Raw genomic sequence first — 27,636 nt, 5'->3', positions numbered from 1 at the left:
GATGGTGCAAAAGGCAGCAGTGGGCATCCCCTCCCGGAACCTCTGCAAAGCCCTTGGGCACGGGCACTGGCACTCACCTGCTGGCAGCTGCTGGCCCAGGAGGCCCGGAGGACTTCCCAGCTCTCTGAGCGCTCGGCCCTGCTCTCCAGGTGCGTCCGCAGTTGTGCCTCCAGCTCCTGGCTGACTTGCTCTAGGGCACGCACCTTAGCCATGTATTCCACCAGGCAGCCCCCCAGGTCTTCAATGGCACTGGGGTCCCTCTCCAGGACTAGAGCAGGTGCCGTGGCCAGGCTGGAGCTCTGCAGCCCTTGCAGGAAGAAACTGCTGATGCCCAGGGCTCGGCGGGTCACGCGGGCACCCAGTCCACCTGGGTACCCACTGGGTGCCATCCCTACATAGACCCTGGGTGCTCGGACAAGGCCACCCATGGCATTGGTCCTGGAGCCCGGGGGGCTATCCAGGGAAGATGGTGACTGTATTCCCTTGAAGGATGCCCTGTGCCTCTGCAGGGACATGCTGGAGCTGGCACCGGAGGGCACACCCACCACCACTCGCCTTGAGCTCATCACCCCTTCTGCCTCTGCTGTGCCTAGTGGGTTTACAGAGTCCAGTGGCATTTGCTTTCCAGCCACAGTGTCCCTGTGGCCCAGTCATAGGCCTCTCTGGAAGCTCCCCTATCCCCAGGGCTGCTTTGTCTGCTGTTTTTCCATGAGTTTCCATTATTCACTGAGCTGAAAGAGAACCAGCCCTGTCCAGGGCTGTGTGCAGAGAGGGCCTCGTGTATTCTCTGCAGAGTCATGTGCCTGACCACCCAGATTTTTCTGCTGGGGGTGGGGGAGGCTGAATCAGTGCAGGCTGTAGGGATGGCTCATCTGGATTTGTGTATTTCATTACCTAAGAGAGGGCAAGGCAGGTATCAAGCACCCCCATTGCACAGATGAATAAACCGAGGCTCAGATTACAAGTGTAGTGGATGGCTGAGCCAGGACTCAATTAATCCAGGTATTCCAGGGCCAGTCTTAGGGCTTTCTACATCCTTCTACATGTGGTGTGTGTGAATGTGCACACATGTCTAGACAGGTAATAGAGGATGGAAACAGATGTGAACCAGCCATGGCAGGAGGGAGCGCCAGGGTCTCAAGAGAAACAAACGAAGCCTGTTGCTTCCTTTACCCTCCCTCAGTCCTGGGAGCAGCTTCATGTCCCTTCTTAGCATCTTTCTTCCCTCAAAAACTGCTTTCATCAGCTGCCAGATCTTGGCCGCATGGTTTCACCTCTCTGAACCATACGTCCCACTCACCGGCGTGGGCTGGGCTCTTAACTCATTAATGCATTAGACAAGGGACATTGGGCAAATGTAGGTCCCATACCTGTTGGGCACCTATTATGCTCTAGCCGTTTCCTATACATCTGTTTCTCCATCTGCCAGAAAACTATTAAGTAACACAAAGAGAAGGTTTTCCAGTAAGCTCTTTATGGGTACTCCCAGTTAGGATTCGATGACACTGCTGTTTGTAATTCCTATCCTCAGAACCCACTAAGGCGTGTTGTCATGGTCCCACCCCAGTCACTTCTTCAGCCCCAGGGATGACAAAATGGACCTAAAAACCACTGCACTTGAGGTTTACCCTAGAGAAATCAAGTAGCCAAAACCCAGGGACTGGATATTATCCCAGATGCTGCAATGTGGAAATCCACCTCCAGTGAGAAGGGGAGGGCACCAGTGTGTAGAATCCTTTCCAGTGCGGTGCATGACTTCCACGTTTTCTTTCATTGGGGTCTCACTTCCACCCTTAGGTACAGGGCTGACATGTACTGTCATTTGGGCTGCACACTGCACAACTCCAGAAATATCATCCCATGTCCTGTGACTGGCTAAGACTTGCCCAACGTTCCATGTCCAGAAAGTAGCAGAGCTTGGATGAGGCCTCTTCTGACTCCTGGTCCAGTGACTCATGTAGGACAACCTCTGTCTCCCACCACCCAGAGCGCAGGGTACTTACCCAAGGTCACACAGGAAGAGGTAAGCACCCTGGTCGCCTACTGGAATAGTCTATGTACTCTTCCTTGTTGATTTGGACACCATGGCTCTTCTTCCTTCTTCTTCTAGTTTGTCTCTTTGAGATGACACAGAAGGTACTTTATAAATATCAATGTTGGTTAAATGAGTAAAAGATTAAGGAACTAACTTGCTCAAGTAAAGGCCGGCTGTGTCCCTTGTTTATTTAGATGTGGTATTCTTACTGTGAACACCACCTCTGGTGCCCCCTGAAGGGAGCAGGGTGCCCATGAGACTGTGTTATAACAACCACCTAATACATGTCCCAAGGGGCTGCACTCTCGTGAATTCCAGCATGTGTCGTCCAAGGCTAAATGAAGGGTTCAAGCATCTAAGTTGTTTGCAAAGGTTTAGGTACTATTATTCTGTACAGAATGGTAGCACTCAGTGGCCAGGTTAACTTCAGATTTCTCTGACCCAAAGATATTTCCAATAAAGACCTGAGCTTTGGGGCGGGGGAGGATAAGAAGGGGATGTATCCTAATTGATACCAGTGTCTCCGAAGACCTGAAGTGAGATGATTCTCTTTTGGAGAAATCACAAACATGTTTGAAAGGTTTTAGCTTATCAAATAATAAATTGCTAATCCTATTAGCTCATCATTTTTATAAAACCCAATTTACGGTTAAAATAGATTAAACAATACAGATGGATGTTAGGTGGTATTAGTACTAAAGGAAGACTTAAAAGCTATTTTAAAATGAGAAGAATACAAAATGTCTTAGCAACTTAGGCTTCTGGCTAATAAAATAAGTTTATTTATATATACATAGTAGCTGAATTCTGTCTATAAGGAAAAATAAGTCATACATCCACATATGTATATATAACATATGTATCTTTGATTACATATATTATATATAAATTTTACTTTACAAATAGCTTTCTATATAGACACACACATATTGATACAGTAAATGCAGCAGCTAACAGAAATATTATGATCAGGTTAAAAGGTCAGACAACAGCACACTAGAAAATTAATTTCAGAACAACATTTAACCTGCTTCTTTGTGGACTGAAAAGTCTTTGAAGAGAGACAACCACTGAACTCATGTTAAGTACGGTCATACAGCATTGAGAGCACACATTTTTGAAGGCCATCGTTTTTTTTTAAAGGAAAATGTAGGAAGAAAGGAAAAGTCATGATAAAAGACCACAGCAACAACACAAACGTATGAATCAACATTCAAATTCAATTCCCAATCTGACTATAAGAACATCTATATTCAAAATATACTATCAAACTATTTTTCTTTTAGAGAAAGGAAGTGTCAAAGCAGTTATCTTTTGTCCCAGCCACTATCTACTAGGAAAAAAATGGAGAAACAGACATTTCTTGAAGGCCCTCTCTCACTTCTGAGGGTCTGACCCGTTGGCCAAGCTGGATGCAGTGTGGGTGAAGGAAGCTGCCCACCGACAGGAGCAGTACAGGAGGGCTGGAAATGAAAGCTGGGGGGCGAGTCCATCTGATGACCTCCAAGTGGGTCTGCAAGGCCAAGGAGGGAGTGATGTAATGATTCCTCTCCCAAACGATCACGTTGGAAATCTCGTTTTTTTAAGATGACAGGAGGACGACTTAGGAAATTACAGCTCTACACTTCAAGGCTTCTTACCGAAAAGTGCTCCTCAAGGGCAGAGTCCGATGGCCTCTTGAGAAAACGAAGCTGAATCTCAATACGCATGTGACCCTTAAAGGACAAGCACTCTCAAGCTCCAGGCTGGCATCCGCATCTAAACCCTCTCCAGACAAAGGCACGAGCGAGCGTTGACTGCAGATGTGGGTGTTGGAGAGGATGCAGGCATGTGCTCAGAGGGGAGCCGTTTTTCACGAGGGAAAGGCAGTCCTGTCAGCACAGCGGAAGGTGCCTGTCGTGTGATGGTACAGGGATGTGGCCTTAGGATGCCTGAGGAACTCCAAGGATGCCGGAGGGCTGCTGCCCCTGCCTGCGTCTGCTCGGATGCACTTGCGCTTGGCAGCCAGTGGTGCCAGTGTGAGGCTCCAGGGCACTCGTCCGCTGCGCTGATGACATGTCCCCTGTCCTGCTTTAGTGCATGAGTCTGTCACCTCTTCCCCCCAGGTGGCCCTTCACGGGTGTGCATAGGAGGGGGAAGGCAGGGGGTCAGATGGAATCAAGAGGAACCAGAGCTTTAAGAATCACGCAAAGGGCCGGGCTCATGACCATTGAACACTCCGCTTCCACAGGTCAGTCTCTTCCCTGCCCTGCTGAGGGCTGCTGAGACCCACAAGTGCTCAGGGACAGTGGTTAAGAGAAGCAATCAATGCAACGGCTTTGCTTAGAAACACCTTTATTTTATAAAGCCACGGATCGTTCTGTAAAGTTTTTGTTTTTAAACCACACTTATAAAAAAGATGTTGACAATTCTTAGGAAAAAAAAAAGCTGAAAATGTTTCTCATTAAGTCAGGGCTACACAAAGATTATATTCGTAATATATATTTGTATATTTGTAATTTAGAGACGAAAGGTAGGGAATGGCAAAGCGAGGGCTGCCGCACTTAGATCTCTGATACCTGATCGGTTCCCACAAATAGTGTTTCTTGGCAGAAGGGGTTAACCAGGACCATCCCAGTGTGTCTGTAGTCGCCATTGGCTGGGGAGCGGGGCTCCGAGAGCTGGTCCTGGGGCGAGACAGGGAGGAGAGATGGTGTGAGCGGGGAGGGTTCTAGAGGCGGCTATTCTTAAAGAAATGTACCCACGGGGACATTGATTTTCACGTGAGATTGCTTGGTAAACATTTTTCATCTTCCTCACTGCCAATGCTGAGGTACAGAGCCCTCTCTGCTCTTCTTTAGATTCTTAGAGAAGCTTCTAAAAAAGCTTTCCTGCTTCCTGAATCACCCCCTCAGGTTGCAAGAAATGGTACTGCTCTCCTTGTCAATGTCGGAGAAGGCTCCCTGTTGGCCACACACACAATGCATGGCTCACCGTGCGAATGGGCCAACCCTGGTCCACTTGGGCCCCAGACTCTGCTTCCTGCCTCTCTCACAGACCTCTGTGAGACCTTGCTGCTTTTCCTCCCTGAACACACCCTACATCTGCCCACCTCTTTCCTCTCCTGCCACGGCCCACCTGTCAGGGCGTTCAAGGGCTAATTCTTCCCCTCCTGAATCCTTGCCCCATTTCTTGTAGATGAGCTGAGGTGAATGGGTCTGAATCTCTGTGTGACTGCACAATAGGTGGTAAGTGAATAATTCAGTCTGTCTACACAGCTCCAGGAGTGGAAAAGCCTAGAAATGAGCAACCCACGGCTCACGTCATCTCAATGGCTGTGGCTTCAACTACCAAACACTGCAAGCATCTGTGGACCAGGAACCAGCCGTACTCAGACTCAGGCTCAGGTGTCGATGTAGGGGAGAAAAAGGCATAGCTTGTTCCACATCTGAACAACTGGAGTCTCAGAACCTGCAGGCGATTTCAGGGCAAAGGCCCATCCACAGGCCACGGTAGAACTGGCTGAAGCCAGACCTGCTTGGATGTCTTTAAGAAGCCACAAGGAATTCTCTGAAGTTTGCTTTTAAGCAAAGCATATGAAATTTTTGAGGTGTTCATACTGCTTTATAGACAATGAGGAGAGAAAGGGAGAAGGCCCTATGCTGGTAAAAATGTTCTCTCCGAAGACAAGAATTTCCTTCAATGTTTTGGAATTCATTGTGTGCCCATCTGAGGGGTAGACATGGGGCCAACTCTGCAGTTCAGGTACACGGGGCATGTCAGTGAGGGATGGAAATCCTCCTTCGCTACTGGGCTTTGGGGTTGAGCTGTGGGGGGCACTTTGGAGGCTGGATCTGGCTTGCTGTTTTAGTTCTCACTGTGCTGACTGAGGACGAACCATGTGAGGACTTTGCATAAAAAAGAGAAAGTTATTTAGGAAACAACTCAGGTAAGAAAGAAGAAAACAAGGAGGAGGACAGGAAGGAAGAGGGAAAAAGAAAAGCAAGCCGGGAAAAGTTTCCAAGCACCTTTTGGGCATCACAATTTGCCAGCACGGTCCAGACTTATGTCCTGCTGCTTTCATCAACCCAGAAAGGGATCAGAGCACCAGACAAACCTGCTTAGGCCAAGCACTTGGCAGCCTCCAAAGTTGGCACGTGAGTGCAGGTCCCGTGGCTGTGGAATACAGTGGAACGTGCCCTGTGACCATATGATCACTCTGTGGGTGGTCTGCAGTGCACATGTGCACCCAGAGAGTTGGAACAAACTGCAGCATTACTCTAAATAAAGCACAATGAGGAGAGTAGACCTGCTGGGAGGGAAACTGATACAATCCACTCCGAAGCCAAACTGAGCGCTATGCTGCTGGTTCTGCTGTAACCGCCGGATCCTGAGCTCATGGCTGGGGGGAAGGGGCTCCTTCCAGGAGCCTCTGGCCTGTGTCCCATGGGGGCCCTCGTACTCTGGGCCAGACGACTAACTGGCCCTTTCTATGATATGCTCACAAGCACTGTCCTTCAGCTTTGGTTTCCATTTATTGATTTATAAAGAGAATGTGAGAAATTTAGAGTCCAGGGGCTCGCAGCCCACACTCAAAGTGGGGCCAGCTCCTTTGCCAAGTCACCCATTTTTCACTCACTGTAACAGTTCTCAGGTACACTTTTGCTATTCGAAATGTACACTGACCATGCTAACGGTCAGTGCCTTCACGAAGCCTTTCTCTCTGTTTGTCCTGCAGTTAAAATTTTTTATTGAGCGTCCACTGTGTATTGGGCTTTGGGCTGGGTGATGGGTAAATCGTGAATAAAACTTTTGGTTCATTCATGTGACAAACATTTACCCAGTGCTGGGCCCGGTTCCAGGTGCTGGGGCTAGAGCAGTGAGTAGAACAAACCAGTCTCCTGCCTGCAGGCAGCGTCCATTCTAGCAGGGAAGACAGACAACAAGCCAGTCAACAGAGAGAGTGATGCAGTAGCAGGTGGTGAGACATGCTCTGAAGAAAAATAAGGCAGGGAAGGGAATAAAGAACTGGGGCTGGAGCGGGGCTCCTAATCCGCACAGAGCAGCCAGGTAAGGATTCCTTGAGGAGGTGAGAGTGGAACAGAGACCCGAAGGGCGTGAGGGCTGGAAGTAGCCAGGAGCAGAGCATTTCAGACAGGCACAAGAGCAAAGCTCTAAGGGGGAGATAAGCAAATTGTGATGAAGAACAAAAAGGTCGGTGTGGCTTGAGTATTTGATCAAGGGGAAGTCTGACAGGAAGGGTCAGGGAGAGGGGCAGAGGCCAGCCCCCGAAGGGTCTGGTAGGAGGAATCTGGGTTTTGTTCAAAGTGTGAAGAGGAGCCATTTGAGGGTGGGGAGCCATGGCTGACATGAGGTGCTGCCTTGAAAAGACTGTCTGTCTACTGTGTGGAAGACGGACTGCAGTAAGCAAGGCGGTAATGGGAAATCCTATCTTCAGAAGCTAATGTAGCAATCCATGATTTGAGCGACAATGGCAGCCTGGATGAGGGGGATAGCAGTGCAGGTGATGAGAAGCACGGCTGGGTAGGAAGAACCAATAGGAGCTGCTGACAGACTGGATGTGGGCTGTGCAGAGGAAAAGGCAGTCGGCAGTGCCATCTACATAATGAAAAGCAGCAGGTGAGCTTTTGGGTCAGGAGGAGGGAGTCAAGTTCAGTCTTGGGCATGTTGACTTTGAGATGCCCATTAGACAATGTGTATAGCTGGGTATATGAATCTGGAGTTCAGGGGAGGTGTCAAAGCCAGAGAGAGAAACTGGAAGTCAACAGTGCAGAGATAGTAGTCAAGTCATGGAACGCAGAAGAAAGAAGAGAAGCAGTGGGAGGAGTGAGACTGGTCACTCCAGTGCCAGTGGTCAGGAGAGAACTGGGAACCAATGATGGAGACTGAGAAGGAGCTGCTGGGAGGGGGCGAGAACCAGGACAGGACGGGGCCCCAGAGGCCAGTGAAGAAACATCTGAGGAGGAAATGACTGACTGTGCTGATAAATGCTGCTGGTAGATCAAGTAACAGGAGTGCTCAGAACTGACCCCTGGGTTTAGCAATGTGGAGACAACTGGTTAGGCTAGCGGGGTGAGAGATATTAAACTAATATCAGACCAGCAGCTACATACTTACAACTTTGATAAGTGCCACGATGGAAAAGCACAAGGAGCTGAGGCCATGCAATAGGAGAGCTGAACCCAACCTGGCAAGTGAGGGAAAGCCTCTCTGAGGAAGTGATGGGAGACTGGGCCTGAATGGGGGGTAGGAGACAAGTGAAGGGGGTGCTAGGGAGGGACGGAAGGCGTTCTGAGAGAGGGGCAGCTCATGCACAGCCCTGCAGTGAGATAACTTGGTAAAGGATGAGAAGAAATCCAGTGTGTCCAGAGCTTAGTAAATGGGAGGAGAGGGGCATGATGTGAGGAGGGAAGGAGCTGGAGCCAGGCCCACCTTGCAGGCCCTGTAGAAAACTCTGCACATTACCTTCACAGCAACAGGAAGCTACTGAAGGCTTCTGAGTGATGGGAGAGATGTGACCACATTTATGTCTACAAAAGCTCACCCTGGCTGCTGTGGGATGGGCCTGTGGGAGCAGAGGGGCGTGTACCTCCAGCACAAGTCTTCTCACCTCTCACTGCCTTTCCTTGGATGTCCGCCATCTTTCTCCAGGGCCATGTCAAGTGCATCCCAATTGATGTCCTTGTTTCTAGTCTGTCTTTCTGTCTGTCCTCCCATCCATTCACCCATCCATTAAATTACCCTTCCTTTCCATTCATTGATGATGTGTAGAGTGTCATCACCAGGCCATCAGCACCATCTTTCTAAAACTAGGTTACACAAAACTCAAAACTTTCAGTGACCCTCTGCTGCCCAAGACTAAAGTCCGTTCACCCCCATTCAAGGGCATGCCTAACCCATCTACCTTTCCTGTTGCACCCTGGCCTCTGTCCACCTTCAGAGCACAGACTCTGAAGCCAAAGCCCAGCTGTCTCACTGCCAGCCAGGTGTTTCAGGCAAACACTTCCTTCAGTGCCATACCTAGCACCTCTCCTTGGCTACATCTTACTGGAATACGTGTCGAAATCCACTCATCCTTCCTAGCATCTCCACTGGGAAGGCTTTCCTCTCCTGGGTTACCACAGCTCTTAGTAACTCCTCTTGCATCTCCCCTCATTTGTTTTGGTTTTGAATGATGTGTGGGGTCCATACCTAAACCACATCTTGGAACCTGGGCCCGTTGAGAGCAAGCTCTCATCTTCACAGTCCCTAGAGAGTGTCTGTCACAAAATGGGTCCTCAATGAATATTTGCTGACTTGTTCTCAGAAACCCAATGTCTCAAGAACACTGCTTCCAAACCTTTCACATGTGCATGAAGCCGCTGGGGCTTCTTGCTAACATGGAGACCCTGATTCAGCAGGGCTGGGCGGGGTCTGCAGCCTCCTCGCGCGACTGCTGCTGGTCCGTGGACCACACGTTGAGGGGTAAGGAGCTAAGAAATGAGCAGATGCTCCACGGCTCTCTTTGGAGCCTCACTTTTCTGGGGCCGTGGGGCCAGCACTTCCAGGGGGCACCCCCTGGTTTTGGGCTCATTACCTCAGAGGTTTCAAGGGACTGGATCTCCCTGGGTAACTCCACTGCATGCTTGTTGAAGTAGTCCATGGTGATGGCATTGTTCCAGTAGCTCAGATTGTTCTCCGGGTTGGCCGTCTTCTTCTTCCTCCGCAGGCAGCACACGGTCAGCAAGACGGCTGTGGAAGGGATCCAAGTTAGGGAGGGGGAGGCAGGCGACAGGCACGGAGCCAGCATTGCCAAGTGACAGAGGCCAGTCTCTGGGCGGGACTGTGACAGTCATATATTCAGCTACTTACCCCATTCATTAATTCGTTTGTCCATTCAACAAATATCTATATATGCTGAGTGCCTACTTTGTGCCAGGTGCTGGGGAGATAGGGAGAGAAAAAAAGACAAAGCTGCCCTGCTTTCATTAGCTTCCTTCCTAGTGCGTGTAAGGAGGGGTGTAGAGGGAGTCAGACCACTTATAATAAATAAAATGAATAAATAAGGTAAATCTAGATAGTGATAACTGCTAAAAAAAATGAAACTGGGGGAAGTGAGAGAGACAGCGGAGGTGAGCTGAAGGAGAGAGTGCTTTAGAGTCATCACAAAAGGCTTCCCTGAGGAGGTGACCTTAGCGCTGAGAAAAGAAGGTGGGGAAGGAGCTAGCCATGTGCAAAATGGGGGCAGTGTGTTCCAGGCAGAGAAAACAGCATGTGCAAAGGGCCTGAGGTGGGGACACGCTTGATATGTGTGAGAAAAGAGAAACATGGCTGGAGTGGAGTGAGGTAAGAGGTGAGGCCAGAGCCATGTATTGAGGCTGCCTCCATAGGCCTTAGAGGCAAGAGACTTGGGTGTCATTTCAGTTCTCTGTGGAGGCTGCAGTGTTACTTCTGGAGTCTGCTCCAAGAAAAGGCCTTGCTCTTTCAGTGGGAGGGCTCCCCAGAGCTTGGTTGCACAGCATTGCAATGTGTGCTCTGGAATGCACTGTTGGTCAGAGGAGCAGGAGGCTGGCAGAAAGAGGTGCAGAGCCCAGTGAACTTTACAAAACGAGTCTGTGATTCCTGCAGAATCACCGGGCAGAGGTCTGGGACCTGGTATAACAGCTGCCCTGGCATTACCATTATCATCAGCATAAAAAAAATAAATTAAAAGCTGTTAACAGTTATATAGCATTTATGTGCCAGGCAGGGTTCCAAACACTCTATAAATATGACTTCATTTCATCCTCTACTTGACTCCACGAGGTCAGTACTATTAGGGTTCCCATATGACAGACAGGCTCAGAGAGGTGAAGTGATTTGCCCAAGAGCAAACCCAGACATCTGGAATCCAAAGTCTGTGCTTTTAACCACCCATGATTCTGCCTCACAAAGACATGCCAAAGACTAATCAGGCCACGGAAAGGCCTGATCAAGGCTCTGCACAGCTTAGCATATGACCCTGTCCTTTCAATCTCAGACTCGGGGGTCCCAGGCAGGAAGGAGCATGTTTGGATGCTGATGAACTTGTGGGGACAGAGTGGCTTGGGCATGCTGGCAGGGAAGGCTTCTAAGGTCGCAGAGGTGGGATGGCTGTGCAGGCTCACAGTGGAGCAGCTGATACAATGATAAGGGTGACAAGAGCCCTCTTGGGAAGAAGCCAGTAAATGAAAACTGGACAGCTCCTGCCCAGGCTCGCCACCACCAGAGCCTGTAGCTGAAACTCCAGGCCAGGGGTGGGCAGGGCTGCGCCCAGAATCCTGGAGGCGCCAACCATCTGTGCTAAGGAGAGGGGACCCCAGGCTGAGCTGTCCACAGAGACTGGCACCATGATGGCAATGGCCACCAGGGGGCAGCAGAGGGCCAGCTTTGTCCACAGCGGCCTGAGGTTTGGCCAGCACCAGAGAGAACTTTGCATGCATGGGTGTGGGTAGGAGCAAAAGCTGGCACACACACAAGCTGAGACTTCAGGGCCCACACCTCAGACCTCTGTGGGAGGAATTCCCTGACAGAGGGATTCTGGAGCTCTCTTCCCAGCTGCTGGCATTGCCGGCATCTCAGCTTGAGAAGGCCCCTGGACAAGAGATCTGACAAGTTTCCATTTCATTCAATCTGCTTTGAGCAAAAAGATTTCTAATTTGCTCACCATTCAACCAGGTCCGCTTTAAAAATTTTTTGAAAATATAAAGGAAATTTCTGAGCTAAGAGGAATTTGGCTGGCATAGATGTGTTTAAATTTTGTGAGTCTCCCTCCCTCCCTCCCTCCCTCCCTCCCTCCCTCCCCTTTCTTCCACTGGTTGAAGGAGGAATGGGGGTGGGGGTGGGGGAGCTGCTAGCTGACTTGCCACAGGTCACAGGGCTATGAGTGGCAGGGCTGGGCCAAGACGCCAGGTCTTGTCTCCCTCTTTCTGGTGCCCATATTTTCACTACCCCGCTACCCTGCTCCTGGAACTAGGACAGTGAAACAGCCTGGGGGAATTCAAGCTGGTAAAACAGCAGCCACAATGAGAGGGTTAGGCTGCAGTGAAACCATGCTGCTAACCTGGGCTGGCTCAGGGTGCAGAGTCTAGGTCTCCTGGCTCCCCCATGCCCAGTCCAGGACTCCAAGTCCACTCTGCCCTGGCTCTGGAGCCTGGGCCTGTTTAGGACACAGGACCAGGATCCTGCCTGTGGGAAGGGCTGGCACTGTGGCAGGATGGCCTGGGATGGGAACAGGGACTTCTGTTCCCAGCTTTCTCCCCTCGCGTGTTGTTAGTGCTCTGGGCCGGGTTATATTTCTCTCAGGAGTTCCCAGTGCCTCTCAAGTGGCATTTCACTGGCATACTAGAAGTGGGCTGGCTATAGAAAAAGCATGGGCCTGGAGTCCAAAAGACCCGGGTACAAGTCTGGCTCTGCCACGTGTTCACAAGGTAAGTCACTTCACCCGGCTGGTTACTATGGACCTCACTGGGTTGTAATGAGTTAAAGAGAAAGTTCATGCAAAATGCCTAGTGCAGTACCTGACACCCAATAGGTACTTAATGGAGGAGAGTTTTCTTCTCATCCTCCCAGCATCTTCCACAAGAGAGATGTAGAAAGAAAAACTGGGCTGCGTGACTGTTGGGTGGTTCAAGGCCAAGGCTTCACCTGTGGTTTACAATTTTCATTATTTCTGTGGTCCCACCTTTCATCTAAGCAAGAATAGCACAATTCAGACTCATCTATCCCCAGCACTGACCTAGGCCTTTACAGTTTGGTTTAACCCACAAAGTAACTGAGAAAGGCACCGTTACTCTTCCCATTTACAGAAAAGGCACCTGAAGCTCACAGAAGTTAACCCAATTGATCCTGCTCACTGAGCTAGTTACCTGACCCCAAGTCTCTGTGACTCTCAGGTTGATGCCTGCTGTCCCAGAGTGTCCTGAACACGGAGGGAATGTACCTCAGGCACGTGGAAGCACTTTGTACACTACACAGCTCTGTGCAAACACAAGGTGTTAGCCACCCCCTTTCCGATTTAGTCAAAGCTTCAACTGCTGTTTCTCCAAAGGCAACAGCCGTCAAGACTAGAGGAGGTCACTGGGCTCCCTGTTTCCTCAAGTTGTAAAACTGGAGTCAGAACTAAGCAAGTTCTCTTGGCTTCCCAGGGATGTCCACGGGGAATTGTCCGTGGCTTGTCAGATGTGGGACAGGAAGGCGGAAGGTCACTGATTTTAAGATAGAGCCCTGGGTACTGTGTTAGCATTTCTGGGAGGGGGATGATTCCAGGGATGGTACACATGGTGACAGGAAATGGAAATACAATCCTACAGGTTCCCTGAGGAGTCAGCCTTTTCAAACACCTGCGAAAAGCGCTCTCTCTGTGGCCTGTTGCAGAATGCACGGCAAATCCTAACAACAACCTAAATAACAATCACCACTGCCATTTACTGAGCACCTTCTCGATGGCAGACACTGTGATAGGACCTTATAAGCATCATCTCTGATTTTCACAGTAAGTCTCTGGGTGTGGGGGGTGCTGCAGCTGTGAAAATGCTCCGCTCAGATATCCTGCTGTAGGAAGTACAGCTCAGGGACAGACCCAGCTGCCACCTACTGGCCCCACCACCATGTATGTGCTGAGGCCACGCTTCCAGGGTTGCTCTCAGGTGTGACTGGCTGTAGCAGCCGTACTAGTTCAGGCCTGTTCCTGCAGGACAGGGGGCTCCTCAAATGGCCTGAGGACTCCAACGGGCCTGTCAGAAACGTTCTTAAAACTGTGCTGCAGTCCCAGACTCTTCCTATCCAGTCCGCGCTGTTCCCTCTCCTTTCACAGATGCCAGATCCATATTCCACTCTGAGGCTCTTCCTGCCTAATTCAGTCCCTTCCTTTACATGTCACAGGTGTTTCCCCAACACATCTCTTGCAGGCCTAATGCCATGTCAGTGTCTGCCTACCGAAGGTCCCAGACTAAAGCAATGGTCACTGGCCCTATTTTTACAGGTGAGAAGACACTGGACCAATGAGTAAGTAACTTGTCCAAGCTCCACAGGCTACAAGTGGGAGAGCTGGGATGACGTCCAGGTATGTGTTTGGTCCCCAAGCCAAGGCTTCCTCTCCAGTGATTCATGCAGGTTTAAAGTTAGGAAATGAGAGGACGGGGAGCTCTGACATAGTTCAGTGAGGCCTCTTCATTTTCTACATGAGAAACCTGAGACCTTCCAGGGAAGAATGGCTCCAGCAGTGCCAACCTGAGGGGTGAGCCAGGCTGTGGGCAATCATTTCTCTCCTTGGTGGTTGAGGGAGAAGGCCCAGGGAGGCCTCTGGGTATGGAAGGAGGCCAGCCTGGACACAAGGCTATGGACACAGGGGAACTAGGTCGGGGGGCTTACTGTCTGGCTCCCCATCCTGGCTGGTGGGAATATGCCTGAGGGAGCCCAAGGAAGTTCCCACCAGGGGGCGCTAGTTGGGAAGCACAGAGAAGTGTGTGAGCGTGGGCATGACACTCTGGTCCAGCTGAGGTGACACCCCCTGGACAACCCTGCCTTTCGCTGAGGCTGCTCCCCCCTCCTCCTCCTCCTTCTTTGACTAGTTCACGAGCCCCAGGGAGACAAGCCTCTTAGTCACACTTCCTTCTCGTCCCAATTTCTTCCATTCTTTTCATTGGAAAGAGTAATTCTGACCCAGGTTTTCTTATATAATAATTACAAAGTCATTCTGGGCCTGTGAGCAAAAGGTACATATATAAATTCAGATTTGACTACCATTCGCAGAAAAACTAACATAGTCGAGAACCATGTTGGCCCAAGGACGTGGTATCTCTTTGAATACTGTTACTCCAGTGTTGATACTCCAGTGACATTTACTGTATATCTGGAAGGAAGCCAGACTGTGGCAAAGTGCACATGGCCCCTCAGACATCCAAGGTCAGCGAGAGGTGCTACTCTGCTTCTCTGCTTCAGCCAGGCTCGACTTGGATTGGTGATAAAAAACATCAGCTGGCCTTGTTTCTTGTCATCTCTCATAAAGCCCCCATCTTTTTCTAGGGAGGCTGGGTGAAGACATTCTCAAGAATGGATGTGGAATGTGCAAAACAGGCCAGAGTGCCTGGTAGAGACACAAACTGACGTCCTGATGGGAACCCAGAGCACTGACAGTGGTGAGTGAGGACCAATTCAGTGCCAGGCCCTGATAGGGGCTTCTCGCAAGAGGTTGTGGGCTCCATGTGTCCTGATGGTGGCAGCAGAGACCAGCTCAGGAGCTGCTCGTCTCCTCTGCTCCAGCCAAATGTGGCCTGGATCCAATCAATTTTGGTTCTCATCTGAAACCATGTGTGGCTGTCTCTGGCATAGCTCAGGAAACAAAGCATTTCTTAGTCCTGGCACAGATACCCTTCAACCATTGGGAGGGGCTCACGATCTGGAAGGGGAGGTGGAATGGATGACATCTCTCTGTGGGCAGGCCTGAGATTTGCAATGACCATCCCCTGCTTCTGCCAGAGCAGGGGAATCACCCATCTGCTCAGCAGTCCCGGCCATCTGAAGTCTGGCTCCTGGTGGATGGAGACAAGCAGGGCCAGGGCCATGGCTGGTCTGAAAAGCCAGGTGTGAGAAAATCTGTGCATGCACTTTGCTACCACCCAGACTGCCTGAACTACTTGGCAATATGGCAAAGGACGAGAACTTTCTTGGAGGGCAGTAGCGCGAGTTTTAGGATAAATGTTGCCACTGGGAAGGTCTGAGATAGGGGCCCTTAGACCTGAAAGGGGTCTGCTCACCTGATGACCAGAGTGGGGTTCGGCTATGAAAGCAGTCTGCCTACCAACTCATCTGTGCTTTGAAAGCACAGCATTCTGAAGTTGGACAAGTATTCTTCTATCTTAATGTCCCTCTCCTCCGGGACTTCACAGAGTTAACGACGGTCCCACAGGAGCTGGGGCCATGACCAAGGACAGGGAGCTGTACGAGGAGGCAGCCAGGGCTGAGGCAGGAACCTTGGTGGGTGAGGCCTTAATGGAGCCTGCCCAAAACAGGTCTCGGCTACATTTGTTTTTCTGTGCCAATGGTGGAAATGCAGACAGATGCCACAGGAAGTAAGGTCTGTGGTTCCGAGGGCTACAAGAGTCCTCGTTGAACAAAGGTTTGCATCATCCTTTACAAAGTGATATGTTCTATCCCCAGTACCTGCAGGCTCCTGTCAGTGCGAGAAGCATTCCTGAGGGGCAGATCCAGGCTGTATCTTTGCTTCTGTCTCGCCTGCCATTATTATGAATGGCTTAGGCAGCCCATGGGTTTTCTGGCTTGGCAGTAAGATCTGATCTAATCTCAAACTCATACATAGCGAAAGGGCTGGAAAGGCTTTTTAGAATTGCAAAACCCAGGTGGGTGTGGCCTGTGGGGACAAAGGCTACATCTACTCTGGGCTGGTCAGTCCAGGCAAAGAGGAAGCCCAGGTGGGGAGAGGGCTCTGGGAGCCAGGAGGGGAGCCGTCACACATCTCTGATTCCCTAGTGCCTGGCACACACAACGGGCACTCAGGAAATACTGTGTTGAATCAGACAAACAGATTCTATCACCAGATCTGGGCTGGCTCATGTGTGATTGGGGCCCCAGGCAAGTTACTTCACCTGGTGACTTACTTTCCACCTGTAAGGTGTGTTCCTTGTGCAGTGTGTTTGTTTCTGCCTTTATTTTACTCCTCTGGCTAACCTATTTTAAGGGTGAAATGATTAAAATGGGAACTCACTTTGTAATCTGTAGCCTCTAGACACATGTAAAGAATGGAAAATTAGAAAGCTGTCTCTAATGCGGTTACTTCTCTAATATGACGATTATTAATAATTTATTGGCTAGTGGTGCAATATTTTCTCATTATCATTCTTCTGTTTCAGAAGTGGGCAAATCACAGTTTTAAGAATACATGTGTGTTTCCACGAGAGAAAACTGCTTAATGAAACAATGAAATACGCAACCTGCAAATATTTTCACTTGTACTGCTTTGGGTCTTGAGGAGTGGTAGGCTGCCCACCCGTGACGTGGAAAGTTGGCTTTGCTTATCAACTAGTAGGAGACAAAGGCTGGGAGAGGTGGCTCCTGGGAAGAATCCAGAATCTAGATTAATAAGATCTTGTCGGCGTTCACTACCAAGCAGAAATCAGGTTAAAGGCATATACCTCCTGTACTAATGTTCAAACGACCCAGGCATGAGCAAAGGCTGGGAGATCTGGCTGAACAGCCTCCTCTGTGGAAAGTTCCTCTAGGACTTTGCTCCTCTAGAGACCAGAGCAAAGTCTGGTGTGATGTGGCAGTCAGTGCTACGCACAGAGTTGGTGCCAGTGCAGAGAGCCTGAATGGGGCCACAGTGTACAGAACAAAGGAACCACCACCATCTGTTCTCCTCTGCATGGCCCGGCATGCGGAATGCTCTGCTCTCCCTTCTAGGGGAGTGAGGATAAGCTGGGGGCCATCTAGCAGGGCAGATGGCGGGGGTGGGGGTCATAGGGCCAGGGCCGTGTGGTGCTGTGAAGAGACTTGGAGGAGCAGGAACCACTTGGAAAAAGAGAAGACTGGCCTTGAGAGCCATTTCAAGCATTTCAGGGGTTGGTAGACTGACTGGCTTTGTGTAGTTTTAGACGGCATGGCTTAGGACCATACAGCGGAAATTACAAGGAGGCAAATGTCAGGCCCCAACAGAGCCGGGTAATTAACAACCTGAGCTGTCCAACGAGCAAGGAGCATAGGGGGTTTCTTACTCCTGAAAGGGTTCAGAGGAAGGCTGGGCAACCATGCTGGGGCGGGGTGGGGCTGAGCTTAGTGAGGATTCCTGTGAGGTTATCAGAGAGACTCTTAGAATCTAGGATCAAGTACAGGGGGAAGACATAAAGGAAGCCCTAAGGTCCTGAGCGATTGCATCAGCTTCTTCATGGAGACATCAGGGAGAAAGCCTCCCAACTCCTCGTTAGAGGAGTGACAGGCAGCAGTAAGGAGGTGCTGGTGGCCTGGGGAGAGCCCTTCACCAATGTCAGTGGAAGCAAAAGACAGCGCTGAGGTCATCCAGCTCACATCACCCAGGAACATATACAACCGGGAGTAGAGGGCGAGCAAAGCTAAATTCACAGGTAGCTCTCAAGCCTCGATTTAGCTACAAGAATATGTTTCTGCCAAGGCTAACAGAACTTCCTGCAAGATCCAAGCTCCATCTCTTCTTCCTTGGCAGAATAGAGAGAGAAAGGAGGAGGAGAAGAGATGAGGGAGGAGAGGAAAGACAGGAAGGAAGATGGAAGTGAAGTAGGAGAGGAAGGTGAGGGCTCCGCTACTTGGAGGCTGTAAATTTGGTGTGACAGCATTCGCCTATGGTGTCTTGGTGCCATGCCACTCTAGGCCTTAGCGGGCTACCCGAGGGTGAGGGGGGCAGGATGGTGTCATGACAAGAGCTCTGGGCTGGAAGACAGGTGTCTGAGGTCTCATCCCAGGCCTGCCTCTCTAACTCTGGGGTCTTGGGTGAGCCATGTCACCTCTCCAGCTTGGTCTTTCTATCTGCAAAATGCAGGGTTAAACTGGACTACCTGCAAGGTTCTCCCCTGTGGGAGCTGTGCCTTTATGACCAGGGGTCATCTGAGCTGTGGCCTGGCAGAGCCAAGGACCAGGGGCGGGGATCCCCTATGATTCTTGTCCTGCTACTTTGTTTCCTGGGGTTCTAAGATGTTTTGCAGCCCACGTGGTGGTGACTGCCCAACTCTGGGGGCAAAGGAATTCTGGGGATGGACAAGTTGATGTGGTAGAGGGAGAGGAAGAAGGGAGGGAGGAGTGGGGAGAGGGCGAGGCACTTACAGCAGGAGGAGATGGGCACGCTGATGGCCAGGATCACCCAGGCGATGTCCATCTTGCTCAGGCAGATGGTGGCTCTGTGCTGGGGTTTGTCCCCTTCGGACACATGGGAGATGTTCCCTGCTGTTCCAGGCTTCCAGGTCCCGGCAGGGACCAGGCGGTTGAGGAAGTTTCCTGTGGCCGTGGACACCACTGTGGAGAGCGGACTAGGCACCCGGTGGGTCATGGTGGGGGTGGCCACATCCTCCTCCTCGGCGTGGGAAACAGTGCTTTCTGAGCCCCCGGGGGCATGGGCTGGGGCCCGGGGGGTTGAGGATGTTCCCTGAGGAAGCCCCTCGGAAGGGGCTGAGACACTGGCATTGAAGGCAGCCTGGGTGGGGGCTGTGGCAGCCGTGAAGACCCCAGATCTGGCAGACAGAGGTCTGTTGGTTCCAGGGGTGACAGTGAGCCAGGAGTCACCGTGGCTGGGGCTGTCCTGGGGGTCACCACGGGGGCGCTGAGAAGGCACTGGGGCAGGTTGTGGGCTGGCAGGGGCACCTGAGGCTGCTGTGGCATCTGGCTCCCCTCCTTGGCTGGCAAAGGGAGGACCACCCCCCTGGTCTGCTCTGCGAAGGCCTGGCTTGTCCTCTGCGGGCACCGGGGTGGTGGTGAGTGGTGCCCATGAGGTCCTGCTGGGCACCGTGGTTGTGGCCACTGTCTGGGTCTGTGGCGAGGAGGAGAAACCCCAGAGTGGGTTCCTGGGGGTGAGGGTGGAGGGCTCAGGCGCCATGGAGCCTGTGAAGTTGCCTTTGTAGATCTGAAAGATTTTCCCTAAGGGCTGCTGCTGCCCCAGATGTGTGGAGCTCTGATTTCTTCCTCGCTGGCCTTCCTTCCTTCCAGAGTGGCCACTGAGCGCAGGCAGGATAAGACGTGATGCACTACTGGCCCCCTTTCGGGAAGAGCCTGGGGGTCTGGGGGGTCTGCGCATGGTCGCCCGGGTGGGTGCTGTGGCGGGGTGGCTGACGGCGCCAGTTGGCTTTGTCAGCAGGACGGCGGGCCCAGCCTCCCCCAGGGGGCGGCCCTCTGGGTGAGAGGATGTGGTTGCCATGGCAGCAGGAACGGGCCCTGTGGTCAGGGGGCCTTCAGCATGGGGGGTGGTCGCTGTTGCCATAATGGCGGAAACGGTGTTTGCAGGAGGGTGTCCATCTGGATGGGATGTCATCGTTGCTGTGGGGGCTTCGGTCTGTGCGGAGGGTCCATCGAGATGGGGGGTCAGTGTCACCACAGAGGTGGGGGCAGCAGCCACGGGTGTGTATCTGGTAGAGCCAAGGGGTACTGTCACCATGGTGCCTGGGGTGGTGCCTGAAGGGAGGACCTGAAGAGATTCCCTGGGAGATGGGTCCTGGGCAGCAAATACCAGTGCTTCAGTCAGTGCCAAGATCAGGAGGAAGCCTTGAGAGGGAGACAGAGAGAAGAGGTAAAATTCCCAGGGAGCCGCTTCGAGCCTGCGCCGTCCTGATCTGTACACCTATAAAGGGCTGGGATTCAAGGGAAACATCGGGAACATTCCCGAGGTCCACACTGTGGCCCTGACCCTCGTCAGACACAGAACTGTGGACCTGGGCAGGTCTGTGAGGTAGGTGCCACGTAGCACTGTCAGGAAGAGAACCCAGCCCCAGGGGAAGCACAGCCAGCTAGACTGGCCAGGCCCATCCTTTCCCGAATGCCCGCCACCAAGGCAGCTTCTCAGAACAGGCTGGGGCTGGGAGTGGGATGATAGCCTGTGGCCTCTGAATGGCTCCTGGCCATCTGCAGCCAGGCAGTGATCAAGGCCAGCTTGACCACAGGGAAGGTGGCAGCTCTGTGAGCCACCCTGAGTCAAATGAGGAAGGCGTAGGTGGGTGGAGCTGACCCAATGCCATGCCTTTTCTCAGGCTTCCATTTATGAACCAGACAATAGTACACACAGACCTCTGTTCATTCAGGCCCCCTCAACAAGCAATTAAGGAGGGTCTACCCTCTCTTCAACCTTGGAGGACACAAAAAATGAACAGGGCAGTCTCTGGCCCTGGATGGGCTTACACAAATCCACATACGATCCCAAAACAAGGCAGAGACGCTTCAGTATCATTGGAGAATGACAGGCAGAAGGGAACAGGGGTCCACAGTGGGGTGACCAGATCAGGTGCCTGTAAAACACTTAGCATAGAGCCTGGAAGGGAGGACGTGTTCCATAAAGGCCAGCTGGTTTTACGGTTGTCGTGTTAACTGCTTTTCCTGTGGCGCTCACGTGGCTGAACTCTCTGTGGGACATCACTGGTGATGCCCAGACTTTTTGAGGAGGAGGAGCCCTTGTGAGTATTAGAAGAAAGTCATGGATTTTGCATAATAGTCAGTGTGTGCTTTTAGTTCATAGAGAAAAGGTATAAGGACAAAAGCTTACAAATTTAAAAACACTTCCAAATACATGTGTATTTTATTAATCCCAACAATATGTGCCTATCTGTAAAAATAATACCTGACATAAATGTGAGACATAGGATCTATTCAGATTATAGACTGGAAGCTGGGCCACCCCTGTACCACACCGGGCCTGGAAAGGGCTGGTCTGTATAGCTGCAGAGCAGCCTGACAGACTGTCAGGCCTGATTCTGACGTGTGAAATCCTGCTCGTTCACACCAGCCCCCTCTCGGCCATCTCATGCCTGTCCCTCAGCCCTGCTAGCTGGCCGGCCATGGCAGCGCAGAGATCTGTCTCTCTCTGGTCACTCTCTCGGAGCCTCCCTCCCCCTCCACACTCCAGCAGGACGGATGGCCAAAGCTCGGGCCCTGGTGCTGATTCCCGGGAGTTTCGGATGGTCAGCAGAGCTGCTGCAGGGAAGTCAGGCATTCGGTGAGCTTCCAGGAAGTGGAGAGGTGAGGTCATCTCCTGGCATGCCTTTGAAACAAGGCCCAGGATCTCTCGTGGGGCCACCTCTGACTTAGGTGTGGAGTGGGGTCTTGGAGTGGACCACTGTCTCTCTCACCTGGCACTTTAAAATGAGTGGGTGGGGGGAGGCTGAGGGATGGGAGACCCTACAGAGACCGTAGCACCCATTATCTCTAGGACCAACAATTTGCGCTAAGCAACCTGCTTTTTCTAAACTTTCATTCGTGGTCTGGTCCACTTCACGAGGATCCTAAGCACTGTTTACTGGGCACCTCTTCCTGCGTAGTCGTTCGTGCTTGATTCAGTCCTCACAACCACTCACTGGGGAAAAAACTGAGGCTCAGGGAGAAGAAGTAACAGGTCCCAAGTCCTCCAGTAGCAGAAGTATATGAAAACAGGGCTGTATTCGAAATACATGCTTTTCCTGGTCAACCGTCTCCAGGGACACAGAAGGAGGAAGAAGAGGACGGGAGTTGCAGCCACAGAAGAAACAATGTGCGGCTATGCTCTGACCAGTTCAAGGTTATTTGGCACCTCCTTTGCAGTTTAATATCACAGGGACGATCTACTCTTCGCACTGCTATGGAGACCTCTGATGTTTTGAGGGGCACTCCCTGAGAAGCCTCGGCTTGGCTCCTGAGTGCCTTGGTTCAATATAAGTGTTATGAACTGCACTGTGTTCCCTCCAAATCCCTATGTGGAAGCCCTAACCCCCAGCGCCTCAGAATGTGACTGCATTTGAGATGGGCCTTTAAAAAAGTTAAGGTAGGAGGAAACCATGAGGGTGGGTCCTAATCCCATCTGCCTGGTGTCCTTAGAAGAAGAGGTGAGTGATTAGGTCACACAGAGAAACATCAGGAATACTGGTGCAGAGGAAAGGCCGTGAGGACATGGTGAGAGGGGGCCGCTGGCAAGTCAGGAAGAGAGGTCTCATCAGACACCAACGCAGTCAGCACCTTGATCTTGGAGTGCTAGCCTCCAGCACGGTGAGAACCAGGTTTCTGTGGTTTAAGCGCCCAGTCTCTAGTCCTGTGTTACGGCAGCTCGAATTAAGTGTCTTATGTTAGAGACCTCCTGAAAAAGGAGAGGTGGAGACCGGGGCTTGTGTGCGGGTAGTTTATTTTGGGAAGTGATTTCAGGGGACAGCCATGGGGTCTGAAATGAGTGACACAGGGAACATCAATTCAAGGGAAAATTATGAGCTGACCAGGGTGGGCAACACAAATTCGCTGGGAAGCTCCGAGGAGCTTGAGTAGATTGCACCTCAAATTGTGAGCGTGAGAGGAGCACTTCCTTCCCCAGCAGCTCCCACCCCCACGGGCCATGGGTGCTTGTTCCACTGCACCCCCTCACCCCTGCATGAGGCCCATGTGGCTGAGTCAGAGAGGGGCTGTCTGGGTACACCTGCACCCACTGGTGGCTGCCGCAACAGCTGGCGTTAAAATTAAGGGCCCAGAGGACTCCTGAGGTGGAGCACCAGGCGTGCTGGGTGTCATTAGAGGTCAGAGGCACCAAGGGCAGTGCACAGTTTTCAGAGAGATCCCAATGGACCCCCGTGACAGGCCTGGGGTGGGAGCGGAGGCAGAGGGGTTAACGCATCCTGGTCTTTACAACACTCAGGGAAAGACATTCCTTTGACTTTCCCACCAGGAGCATTTCAGGGGCTAAAATCCTCCCAGCTGGAAAGTGTCTGACTGGAACTTGTCTTGCGGTAAGTAAATATGTTTGCCTTTGCATCCCTAGAGTTATTTTTCTCTCTAGGAGGACTGTTAAGTTGCCTCTGAGCCATTTCTTCTTTTGACTTCAGAGTAAACCTTTGGTACAAGGAATGGATACTGCCATCTGGGCTGCAGAGGGTTTTCACCTAAGGGAAGACACTTAGCTGTTACTGTGAGAGGGGCCCTAGGGTAACTTAATCCCATCCCCTCATTTCCCAGAGGGAGCTACGGAAGGAGTGAAGTGACTTGTCCAAGAATACACAGCTGGTTGGGGACACAGCCTGAATCACAGCTATTATTTCAAAGCAACTTTTCATTTGCTTCATAAAAATGCTATAATACTGCATTGCCCAAACAACCTTAACCTCTACTGTCACCTTCATTATGGAAATCAGACAAGAGTTTACCTCTCCTCCTGGGTACAAAAGGTTAACAACTGAATGCAAAGGGCAGAACACTGTCACAATAGCTGTGCAAGGCCTTCAATCCCCTAACAGATGCAAATTTTCATTCAAGGCCTTTTATGCTGGCCTGTTCAATCGCTCCCTACAATCTGGGGCTACTGCTTCTTTGCATGTCATTTGCATTGATTTGCATAACGGCCTCTGGAGGTTCTAATTCCAAATATACAAGGGAGACTAAAACTAAAATGTAGCTTGATGTGCTTTAAACGTGAAACTGATTTTTAAAGCATGTTGGAAAAAGGACAAGCGTGTGAGTGGGGTGGAAACCTAAAGATTGATGGGCGCCCAGGTGTCCACGAAGGCCTCCTCCTACCTAGAATTCCAATGCATACATGTTCCCAGGACCCAGGGGAAGAAAAGGACCTCCTTCTGTTTATTTGGCTGGCTGCACACAGTCCATATTGGGCATGATATCTGCACCTGGCAAAGGCAAGGAGGGAATCGGTGCAGAGAAACGGCTAATCCATACTGAGTGCTTCCTGCGTCCCATGTGCAGCTCCCAGGGCTAAGCCTGTCTTGAAGCAATCCTCATGACACCCTGACGAGGCAGGTACTACCATTAGCTCCCTGTTGCAGTTGAGGAAAAGCACAGAGAGGTACAGGAACCTGCCTGCTGTCACACAGCTAGGGGATGGTGAGCTGCATGGCTCCAGAGTCTGTACTCTCAGCCACTTTCCCTCACTGCCTACCCCGCACGCTGCTCTGTGCAATCCAAAGCAATGATATACAATCTTTTGGGGATTGGTTTTCTATTATTGGTCTTTTGACTTTTCTTCCGTCTTACCTGTTTTCTCCTATCTACATTTCAGAGCTCTCTATGGCAAGTTTGGAGTTTCGTTTTGTTTTTTAACAATCCAGCCAATTAGCTTTATTTTGCAAGTGACTGGGGGAAAGAACTTCTAGTAGTACAATATAAGGACTGGAAACCGCTGCGTTCATGCTCGCCCCTTCCCTGATCTGGCATCTCATGCACACCATCGCTTAATTAAATTAATGGTAAAATTTTTCTCTTAAAATTGCTTATACACATGGACAAGACATATGTGTTACATGGGTACACTTTCCCTTACACACATATATAGAGTTCTATTTCATTTTCCTTGTAATTTAAAATATCTTCCTCTTCTAAGTAGAGCTTCTCTCCCCATTAAACTAGGTTCCTGCTGCCAGATATCTTCTCCACTGCCTCTGACCCTGGTGACAGAGTCACAGGAGTCTGAGAAATCTTCTAAGCCATCCCGTTACTAAGCAGGAGGGCAGCTCAGCTATTCCGGATGCTTGGTGTGGTGATTGAAAAATCACATGCGCAAGTTCTCTGACACTCTTCCCACCAAGAGGTGGAGTCTGGTTCCCCTCCCGCTGAAACTAGGTGTGCCTTTGTGACCTCCTCAATGAACAAAATGAAGCAGAAGTGACAACACGTGATTTCCAAGGCCAGGGTAGGAAAGGTTTCGCAGCTTCCACAGGTTTCTCTTGGGGGGCCAATAGCCACATGTAAGAACTCCAGCTCCCTGGAGTTGAGAGGGTGTGGAGGGAACATGTGGAGAATGGGAGGAAAGCCTGAGGAGCCCCAGCTGTTCCAGTCCCAGCCAGGCGTCAGACATGAGAGTGGAGAAGCCTAGGAGATGACCCCAACCCAACCACTATTGGTTCGCAACCACACAAGAGACCCCAAGTGAGAGCCAACTAGCTGAGCCTGGTCAATACCAACATTCATGAACAAAATAACTTGTTTCAAGCCACTGTTGGGGTGGTTTGTTTCGCAACAGATAACTGCAACACTTGGAAATTTAGCTTCTGCATCTGAGGTTTCAATAACAAAAGAAAAGAGTATCCACAGCATACCAAGTCTGACCATCAGGAAATCTGTTTTCTACATGAGCAATAACATACAGTTTTGCCAGAAACAGGCTTTTCTAATTTCAAGATTATTATCTTTTAATCGGAGGGGACTCTCTGGTATCTAACTCCTTCATTTTATGGATGAGAAGGCTGAGGCCAAACAACGTGGAATGACTTGTCCTGGCCCACACCAGCTATACACCAGGGTTAGGGCCAGGCGGGACCCAGACCAGCTCCCTGCCCCTCCAATCCCCCTGACGCTCCAAACTCACTGTGCTCTCTTCCTGTCGCTGTGGCCCCAGCAGTCTAGTGTGTTCCATCCTCAGAACTTCAGTATTTTAAAGATCAAACACAAACTCATTACTTGGAGCATGGTTTCCCTTACTGAGAAATGCATATGCGTCACTGACTTCACAGTGAGCTGGGCAACCGCTCTTAAGGGGTACTCATGCCTGTGATCTTGGCTTCTTTATGAAACCAAGGAGTTTGGAGTGCAAATCTTTACGGCTGCTCTCTGCCACATTCCAAATGTTCCCTCCCATCAAGGCCTGGGACACAGCTCTGATCACAGGGCTAAGGGACAGAGAGCTCTGCTTGGTGCTTACAGCTACCTGAGGCTATCACCTGATGGTTTCTGGAAATGTCTGGAAATTACTGATTCAACAGTCGAACTGATGAGGTTCATGGTTCCACTGGGAATTATTTCCCAGAGTATAATCTCTCTAAATCACTGCAAGTAAGCAATACATGCGAGGTGGGGCCTGGCTGCCCCCGACACACTCATGGCCTCCAGCCAGCATGCATTTACCTTGTGCTGCAGCTCTGGGAGGCTGACAGATCACAGCTTCCTAACAAAAACACATGTACATGCGAACACACACACACACACACACACACACCCCATAGATTTTCCAGGAGCAGGAAACAGGCAAGAATGACGAATTTAAAGCCCAAGGCTTCCCATCATATCCATGTTCACATATGGGTAAGTCATTTGTCTATGGTCAAAATAGGTACCATGTAGCTGTACCAGGACTTAAACCTGAGTTTCTGACCCTGGCTGCTTGAGATCCTGGGGACTGAGAGATTTTTGATCCAAGAAAATGTGCTACCTGAGCAGAGGAATACTTTATGAGGACAGGCAAGGACATAACAATTGTAAGAGCTGTGATGACCACAATTCAAAAACGAAACTCCTAATGAAAAGTGAGCTCTATGTTCCCTCCCTATGGCTGGGTGGGTTTATTACCATGGCTGAATTGATGCTATGTGACTGTGAGGCCAGGTCCGAAGGCGGTACAGCGTCTTCCTAGTTCTTACTTTTGGGTGCTTGCTCTCAGAAGCCAGCACCGAGCTGTGGGGAAGGCTGAGCAGCCTGTGGAGGGGCCCATGTAGAAAGGAACCGAGGTCCCGGGCCTTCAGTCCTCTTGGAACTTCCAGACAACAGCCAGCACCAACTCGCCAGCCGTGAGCGTGAGCGACCATGAAAATGAACGTTTCAGCCCCAGTCAAGCTACCCCAGCTGAGACTCGGTGGAGCAGAGACAAGTGACTGCTGCCCAAACTACAGATTTATGAGATAATGATTATTACTGTTCTAGGCCACTAAGTTTGGGGGTGGTTTGTTAAGCAGCAACAGTAACTGGAATACCATCTACGTAGAAGTGAAATGAAAGCTCTTTCAGTGACCATCCTGGATTTCAACACCAGGCTTTCTTAGTGCTGGAGCTCAACAGGCTGATTTTGACTTTGATCCCTTTACTGTCCCCCTCTCCTACCCAGACTCAAGGAAAGGGAAACATCTCAATTCGGAGCACTTTCTACAGCATCGTGATTTCTCTGGTCTTCAAATTCCCGCAGAGGAAGA

The 27,636-nt window shown here is 50.8% G+C and overlaps 2 protein-coding genes across 7 annotated transcripts in view; both read right to left on the bottom strand.

The window, feature by feature from the left end:
• The window catches only part of BFSP2 (beaded filament structural protein 2), a 67,768-nt gene extending 67,202 nt beyond the window's left edge, over positions 1–566 (bottom strand). The window contains exon 1 of the mRNA XM_019726034.2: positions 78–566. Within this exon, the coding sequence (XP_019581593.2) occupies positions 78–566 (489 nt within the window). The remainder of the gene's footprint in view (positions 1–77) is intronic.
• A 3,786-nt stretch (positions 567–4,352) lies between these two features.
• Positions 4,353–27,636, bottom strand: part of TMEM108 (transmembrane protein 108) — a 258,828-nt gene continuing 235,544 nt past the window's right edge. For all 6 annotated transcript variants that reach the window (XM_019725922.2, XM_019725923.2, XM_074312849.1 and 3 more), the window contains 3 exons: positions 18,842–20,269; positions 9,612–9,766; positions 4,353–4,701 (listed from right to left, as the gene is read on the bottom strand). In XM_019725922.2, the coding sequence (XP_019581481.2) occupies positions 4,579–4,701; positions 9,612–9,766; positions 18,842–20,269 (1,706 nt within the window). In that variant the 3' untranslated portion in view covers positions 4,353–4,578. The remainder of the gene's footprint in view (positions 4,702–9,611; positions 9,767–18,841; positions 20,270–27,636) is intronic.

The sequence above is a fragment of the Rhinolophus sinicus genome, linkage group LG10 (assembly GCF_036562045.2).
Source record: "Rhinolophus sinicus isolate RSC01 linkage group LG10, ASM3656204v1, whole genome shotgun sequence".
NCBI lineage: Eukaryota > Metazoa > Chordata > Mammalia > Chiroptera > Rhinolophidae > Rhinolophus > Rhinolophus sinicus.
This window is presented reverse-complemented; position numbering and strand designations above follow the sequence as displayed.